A 7,464-nucleotide genomic window follows, 5' to 3' on the forward strand; every position below is an offset into this window, starting at 1 on the left:
GTGAGTGGATTTGTATGTGTGAATGCAAGTTTGTGCATGTGTATGCAAACGTGTGCATGCATGTGCGCGTGTGCCTGAGAGCTGCTGCATCCAGATGTCAGTTGTATAATCCAGGTTCAGAAAGTAAAAGTCCTCACCAGGATTTTGCTCAGGCTTCCTGGATTGTGTTGATTCCACCAATTTTACCTGGATTGCACTAATTAGAAAATCTAGCAAGCTTGAGCAAAATCCTGGTGAGGACTTTTACTTTCTGAACCTGGATTATACAACTCTGCCAGATGTGTGTGTGTGTGAATGGCTTTCCATGGTTTCCTGGAAGACAATCAGTTTGTCTTCACATTCACCTTCTGTGAATGTGTCTGTGTATGGAACACTATGGCTGTAATGTTTAGTCTATGACCTCAGATTGGTTTCTTTCTTCAACTGTTAGTATTTTTGTGTGTGTATATGTGAGCATGCACACACTCAATACTGCTTAGTATCGTCCAACCTATAGTGTCAGTGTTTTCTCATGTTGCTGCAGTCTAGTGTGAGGAACACTTCCCTGCTAATGATATGGCCACGCACCAAGCCTAAATCAGAGTGAAACGTATAGCTTCTTGTACCAGACGTATGGCTATGTGTACCATAGGTGTGGATGTGTGACTGTAGCAGCTGTGTGGATGTGTGTACCAGACCTGTGGATGTGTACACCAGCTGTGTGGATGTGTGTACTAGACAATTAGATGTGTGTGCTAGGTGTGTGAATGTATGTGGCAGGCAGGTAGAAGCATTTAATACAAACATGGACTCAGTCAATGTGTATTTCTTTTTTAATAAAACATTTGCACATACAAACTCCACAATATGTTTTTCTAAAACATCTTATGTACACCAATATCCACAGATTCACATTTATTACATAAAGCTGTCACAATGGTCAGATTTCACTCACACACACACACACACACACACACACACACACACACACACACACACACACACACACACACACACACACACACACACACACACACACACACACAACCCAAAGGGGAAGGACATTAAAGGGCAGTTTAGAGCTTCTGTTCTTAAACCTCATTTGGTTTCACCTCTCCCATTGATCTAGTGCACAATGAACACTGAACATCAACATAAACAAACATCTAAAACAAACAAACAAAAAGCTGAACGTCATTCAGTGTAGAAATGAGACGTCTGTGCCAGACTCTTGCTAACTCTCGCTAACTGTTGAGTGCTTAGTGAAGTTCTCACCTTTCAGCATTGCACCTAAGCTCTTCTGCACACATCCCCTAAGAGTCCAGAAAACCAGACGCCATGTTTGGTGAAGCATCTCACTGAGCTGCAGAGTGAAGTGTACAGTGTGGCATTGGTGACGGTAGGACTCCAGGCTATAAGTAATGTGTGCTAGCACAGCCTGCTAGCCAGGCTAGCCATGTTAGCAGGTACACTCTACAACCCTACTACCTTAACCTCCTAGTAATGCCGTACACAAAAGGCCATCAGCATGTTGTCAGAATAGATTTTGATCATAGAATAAACTCTTGTAATTAAATAATCCTCTTAGATTACAAGCATTAATATAAACATTTTAAATCCAGCTTTTTTCACAAAAAAATTACAGTCAGGTTCAATTTTAAAATGCCTAATGCATTTATACATAGATCTTACAGGACCCTGTCATTGTTTCCATAAAAGAAACCAGTGTAAGCTTAGCTGTGACGTGGCATCTGGAGGACATGCACAATGTAGCATGTAGCATCTTTGCTCTGTAAGCCTGCTAGCACCGTTTCCATTCTGTTAGCCAAACACAATGCTAACTCCCCAGAGTACATTCAAGCAGCATTAGCCCAAGGTCCTTTAGCATAAGCTGCTGTGAATATTACCACCTTCTCCACTATGCTACATATAATCTGGCATCATTTGGTTTTTCTGCATGCAGCATTACACAGAATTCCCTTTGTATCAGTGCAAACTCAAAAACAAAATTACAATGAAATATTAATCTCGATATAAAAATCTCAATGTTTTCCAATACTAATAATTCCAAGGTTAGCTGCAAATAAAAAATAAAAAGGTTTTGTTTTTGTTGCGAAATCCTGTCCAGTGTGCTACATTTGATCTTAGCTAAGGCATCACTGCTGCTTCTGCACTGGAGAACACGGGATGTTTCCAAGAAGTTAAATTCTCCCAAAACGTCCAAAGTCAGAGGTTATCCTGCAATGGATTGAGCCCTAATCTTTTGCACAACATCATCCCACCAAAGAGTCAGTGCTGAACGAGTCTGTCTCAAAGCTTAAAGGGGTACGGCCTCTGAGCTCAAGGTCAATCTTGAGCTTCCTTCATCTCACTAGCTGTCTGTCTCTTTGTCTGTCTGTCCAATTCTGCACCTACTGCTTTCTGGAACAGTTGAAGATCTCGGGACACATTATTCTCCTTTCTTTCTGAGAGTCTGAGTGGTGTCTGATGCTTTCTCAGTCTCTCTCTGTCTCTCTCTTTCAGTGGGTGTCGAGGGTACATGGGATCTGCAGCTCCAGCTTGGCCTGTTCATACACCCTCAGGAAGTCTTTGTACCGTGGTGCACAGCCAAGCCATGCCTCCCCAAAGTGTATACGGCCGGTGAACAGGAAGCTGCCGGAGCCAGTCCTCACACCGCATCTCAGCGGTGTCCGGGATCTCCCCAGAATGCATCAGGCGCCCATTCCTGGAGAAGAGTGCAAACTTCTCCCTGTAGACACGTGTAGCGGTCACTCTGACCACTGCCGCCTGCAGAGCGGAGTCCGTCTCCACCGCACGAATGTTTCCTCTCACCACTGCACATACACACACACACCACAAAGGAATGTATGCATTAAAAAATGTTCATTTACAATCACACAATCTCTATAAAGATGTGTTGTGTTTGATGTTAGCTAAACTGGCTGATCCAATTAGATCTGTGTGGAGTTTAGTATAGAGGGATTAGGTGACGTTTCATAATATACTTGATTCTGGATTACTGGGTTTAGTCATAATTAGTCCTAACCTAATCCTAAACCTTAACACTAATGCTTACTCAGAACCAGTTAGTTCCTCACCCAGTGAGTTTAGCTTTTTGCTAACCACTCTTTTTGCTTACCTCTCTGTTGTGATATACTTTTGGATATTTGTTTTAAAAGACTATGCACAAGCTGTATGTAGCTTGGTGTGTGTGTGTGTGTGTGTGTGAGAGAGAAGAGAATGCTATAGTTGATCCTAGACTTTAGGGGTTCTAAGAGCTTTGACTCCAGTAATGTAATCCACCCCGAAACCTTGGTTACCATGGAAATGCCACTCTGTCTGACCACATCTCAATTAAGCTTGGACTGAACCACTGTGCAGTCAGGCAGGGGGTGGGAGTAATTCCACTAAGAACTGTCGTCTGAACTTTAACCCTGACTTCTGCATATATTAGGTACAGTGGGAGGGGCTGAGTGGCACATGTATATATCTGTGAGTGTGTGGTTTCCCTCCAATTGCAGTTTCCCTCTACCAAACACAGCTCAGTACTTAGGCTGTCTTACTTTACTGTTGTTCGCTGTGTGTGTGTGTGTGTGTGTGTGTGTGTGTGTGTGTGTGTGTGTGTGTGTGTGTGTGTGTGTGTGTGTGTGATAGACTCACCAAAGTCACTGGCACACACAGCCATCAGCATCTCTGTGTCGTTACATGGCCTACATGCTCCTGGGACAGAGAACCACAAACAGGTTAGATATTTATTCCACTTTTTTACATAGCTCTATAAATAATACAAACAAATAATTACAATAATAAATAAGTAAATAATAGAAAAAAAGACACCCACACACATTACTTATAGCTTGGAGACTAGCACAGAGGTAGGTTTGTATGTGCCCTGCTAGGTTTGACCTGTGTAACCGGCTGAAAGGTAGGTATGAAGCCCCCACACACAGAGTGAACACACACAGATATATTATAACTCATATTATATATAATTACTGTGTGTTTGTGGTTCCACCCCCTAACATCACATACACACACAAACACACACACAGATATCATATGATGTGTGTGTGTGTGTGGTGCGCGTATATACATATATATATATATATATATATATACATATATACATATATATATATATATATATATATATATATATATATTTATATATATATATATATATATATATATATATGTGTGTGTGTGTGTGTGTGTGTGTGTGTGTGTGTGTGTGTGTGTGTATGGGGAGAGTTGAAAGCCCATGTGTGTGTGTGTGTGTGTGTGAGGGGGTTGAGAGTTGAAAGCTTGTGTGTGTGGTGTGTGAGAGAGTGTGTGGGGGGTGAGAGTTGAAAGCTCAGTTATGCTACTCGTGAACCTCTTTAGTGGAGGATCTTTAAAGTGGCCCAGTCCTGCTCCCTGAACAAAAACTCTGTCTCTCAGCTGACCACGGCAACACCCCCCTCCACCAGTAACCACGGATACCACTTGTTCATGCGGCACACTGAAAGGAACTGCCCCACACACTGAGGTATTGTCCTCCCTCTCTCCTTCCCTCCCCCGCTCCATCTCTCTCTCTCTCTCTGCTTGGCTAACTCCTGCCATTCCCAATGCATTTTCCTCCCCCACACGAGCTTGTCTGAGTCCCCCAGGACTGATAACGTTTGTTGAAGTTGTTACAGGCCAGGTTCCTCAGATATGTCTGTTCAGCCATTTTGATAAGCTTTTTGAGGTGGAGGTCAATGTTTTGTGTAGAACTTGGTTAATTCTTGTAGGGCTTATTTGAACCGTCAGTGTTTTAATATTATCCAATCTTTGTGAAGACCACAATCTGTGTCTGTCACTCTGTCTGTGTGTCTGTATGTCGGTCTGTGTAAGTCACTCTGTCTTGAGTGTCTATCTGTGTGTCTGTTACTCTGTTTAAGTGTGTGCGCCCAGGTGCTTCTCCATTTCAGAAATGTTACCTTCACTCTCCCTGCTGTCCACATTCACTCTCAACTACTCAACTGTCTTAAAAACCTCCTCCTTCACATTCCACCTCACCTTCACTGCTGACCGGATCAGCATCAGCGGAGTTGACAGACAGCCGTGCCGTCCAATCTCCTCTCAGCTCATAACGGAAAGCCGCGATGCGTCGGCTGATGTCTTGGTGTGGCGTGGCTTGCATGAAGAGGGCGGGTTTTTCTCCCGGCGTGACGCTGAAGCAGTGCACATGGGCAGGGCTGGGTGTGTCGCTCACCAGGAGATCCAGGATCCCTTCCCGCTCCAGGTAGAGCTGTGCCCCGCCCCACTGCGGCTCTGCCTTTATACAGACAGACATGGGGCTCCCGCTGGCCCGGCCCAGTCCTGGTGCTGCCCATGGTAGACGGGGAGAAAGCGTGAGCCGGAGCGCCCCCGCTGGGTACAACCACTCAACAGAGCCTTCAGCACACCGCAACCACACTTGTTCCACACTATCCTGCATCTGGGAGAGACCACTGTGGAGAGAAGAAATGAGAAGGCGGAGGTGAGGGGGAAGGGGTCGAAGGAAGTCAGTGTGTTAAGGTTAATGCTGTGTAATATAGCCTTTTTCCTAAAACATTGACTTTTGACAAACAACCACTTGGACACAAACACTCTGAGCCAGACAGAAACAGACACAGACACACACACACATACAATGTGTATTTTTTTTTAAGTCACCCAATATTTGAGTCCTGTGGTCTGGACTGATGTGGAAGACAGTACACATCAAAGCAGCAAAGCCAAAATAAATGAGGACAGCTGCGCTCTCTCTCTCTCTCTCTCTGTTGGTTTGTCTTTCAGTAGAGCATACAATGCCTCTTTTTTATGCTTAGCTTAAGATAATTAGGATGATGTTTGGACCGTGTTCACTTTTAGTTTAAAACGTAATGTGGCTGTAGGAAAAGCGCCTCCTCGCGGCACTATACGCTTTTCGAGCTATCCACAGCAAATCATTGACTGTACTGAAATCAACCCTAGACGCCAAAATCTAAAGTTTGAACACCTTATTATGGGTTTGCAATTATGGTTGTACATATGAAACCCCTCAAAATATAGCCTACTCTTGGTTTTAATGCTGGTTTGTGTTTTAATGCTGTTTAATTAAACTGTTCATCACCGGACTGTGAGACGGCTAATAGCGTGTTGAGTGTTTGCGCTCCAGCTGTTACCGGATGATTCACCCTCACATGGGCGGATAAGAGCGTCTGCTAAATGCCGTAAATGTAAATGTAACAGCACATTTACCGAGTAAGGCTGTGGGAACGTCCTTTACCGCGCGAGCGCCACACCACGAGCGCGTGCATTTAACATCTTTAAACAGCCGCAGTTGTTTTAAGTTCTTGAAATGCAAATAGAGAGAGAGAGAGAGAGAGAGAGGAGAGAGAGAGAGAGGAGAGAAGAGAGAGAGAGAGAGAGAGAGAGAGAGAGAGAGAGAGAGAGAGAGAGAGAGAGAGAGAGAGAGAGAGAGAGAGAGAGAGAGAGAGAGAATATTTGGCTAACTTTACCTCCCCATCCAGCTGCACTGGTCAGCTGAGTAGCTGGCTCGCGCCGCATGAACAACCGCCACTAACGGAATCCACACAAAAACCCCAAAATTCCACCATTCTCATCTCAGCACGCGCAGAGATCCACGAATAATCCAACGAACACAATCCGGTACTACCTCCCCTTACTGCCACTGGACCTAAACTCTAAACTCTAATACGACTACTAAACATAGACTCTGCTGATTCCATGGCCTCTTCAACACGTCCAGCAGACTGAGGAACAGCACTAATCCTGCGTGCCCTTCATCTCCCACTTCTGTCGATCACGTTCACGCGCTCCCCCCAACCGCTGGACTGGAGTGCGTCAAAGACGCGGCCGCAGCTCAACTTTTCCCCGAAGGAATGCATCATTCCGACCAATCAGAAGCGAGGGACGTGAAACTTTAAACCACTCACACTGGGGCGCGAGGGGGAGGGGGCGCGGCCGCCGGAGAATTAAAGTCCCAATGATAAACATCACTGGACACGGGAAAAGCGAACTTGAATATTTAATTGGCCGCCACTAATTACATGCGCGGACGATTTGAAACATAACACACTATCAAAACAACGCGAGCTCAAGTTTTCAACTCAGCTGTGAAATAGAAGTAATTTAATTTACAGCACAAATACCACGCGGATAATGTGCACACTCTACTCTATATTTTAAATATAAAGTTAATAGTAAGTGGTGGTGTACGTCTTGAACAGTATTGTTTTCTAAAAACACAAAGCAGAAAAACTAAAACAGCGAGATGGCGGGTGTGCGCGGGGGAATAATAATCTAAGACATGAAAGCTAAACGCAGGCCGATTTACTCTTGCGAGTGACTGGCAGCTCGGGTCTAGGACTCCACAGGATGGTCTCATCTGCGCTAAACTCTTGCTGTGCGACGCTTTTGTGCCACTGTTGCATTATAAGCAAATTATATTCTTTTGTACTGATCACCATCCATCGA

At 44.5% G+C, this 7,464-nt stretch overlaps 1 protein-coding gene across 1 annotated transcript; it reads right to left on the bottom strand.

Moving 5' to 3' along the window:
• Positions 1-1,886: 1,886 nt before the first annotated feature.
• LOC143474105 (meteorin-like) lies at positions 1,887-6,875 on the bottom strand. Its single transcript, XM_076971390.1, is given in 6 exon segments — positions 1,887-2,672; positions 2,674-2,813; positions 3,640-3,699; positions 5,020-5,453; positions 6,486-6,585; positions 6,782-6,875. Coding segments are annotated over 6 exon segments (1,002 nt in total). The 3' UTR covers positions 1,887-2,498.
• Positions 6,876-7,464: the final 589 nt, after the last annotated feature.

This window comes from Brachyhypopomus gauderio, chromosome 13, assembly GCF_052324685.1.
Source record: "Brachyhypopomus gauderio isolate BG-103 chromosome 13, BGAUD_0.2, whole genome shotgun sequence".
Classification (NCBI taxonomy): Eukaryota; Metazoa; Chordata; class Actinopteri; order Gymnotiformes; family Hypopomidae; genus Brachyhypopomus; species Brachyhypopomus gauderio.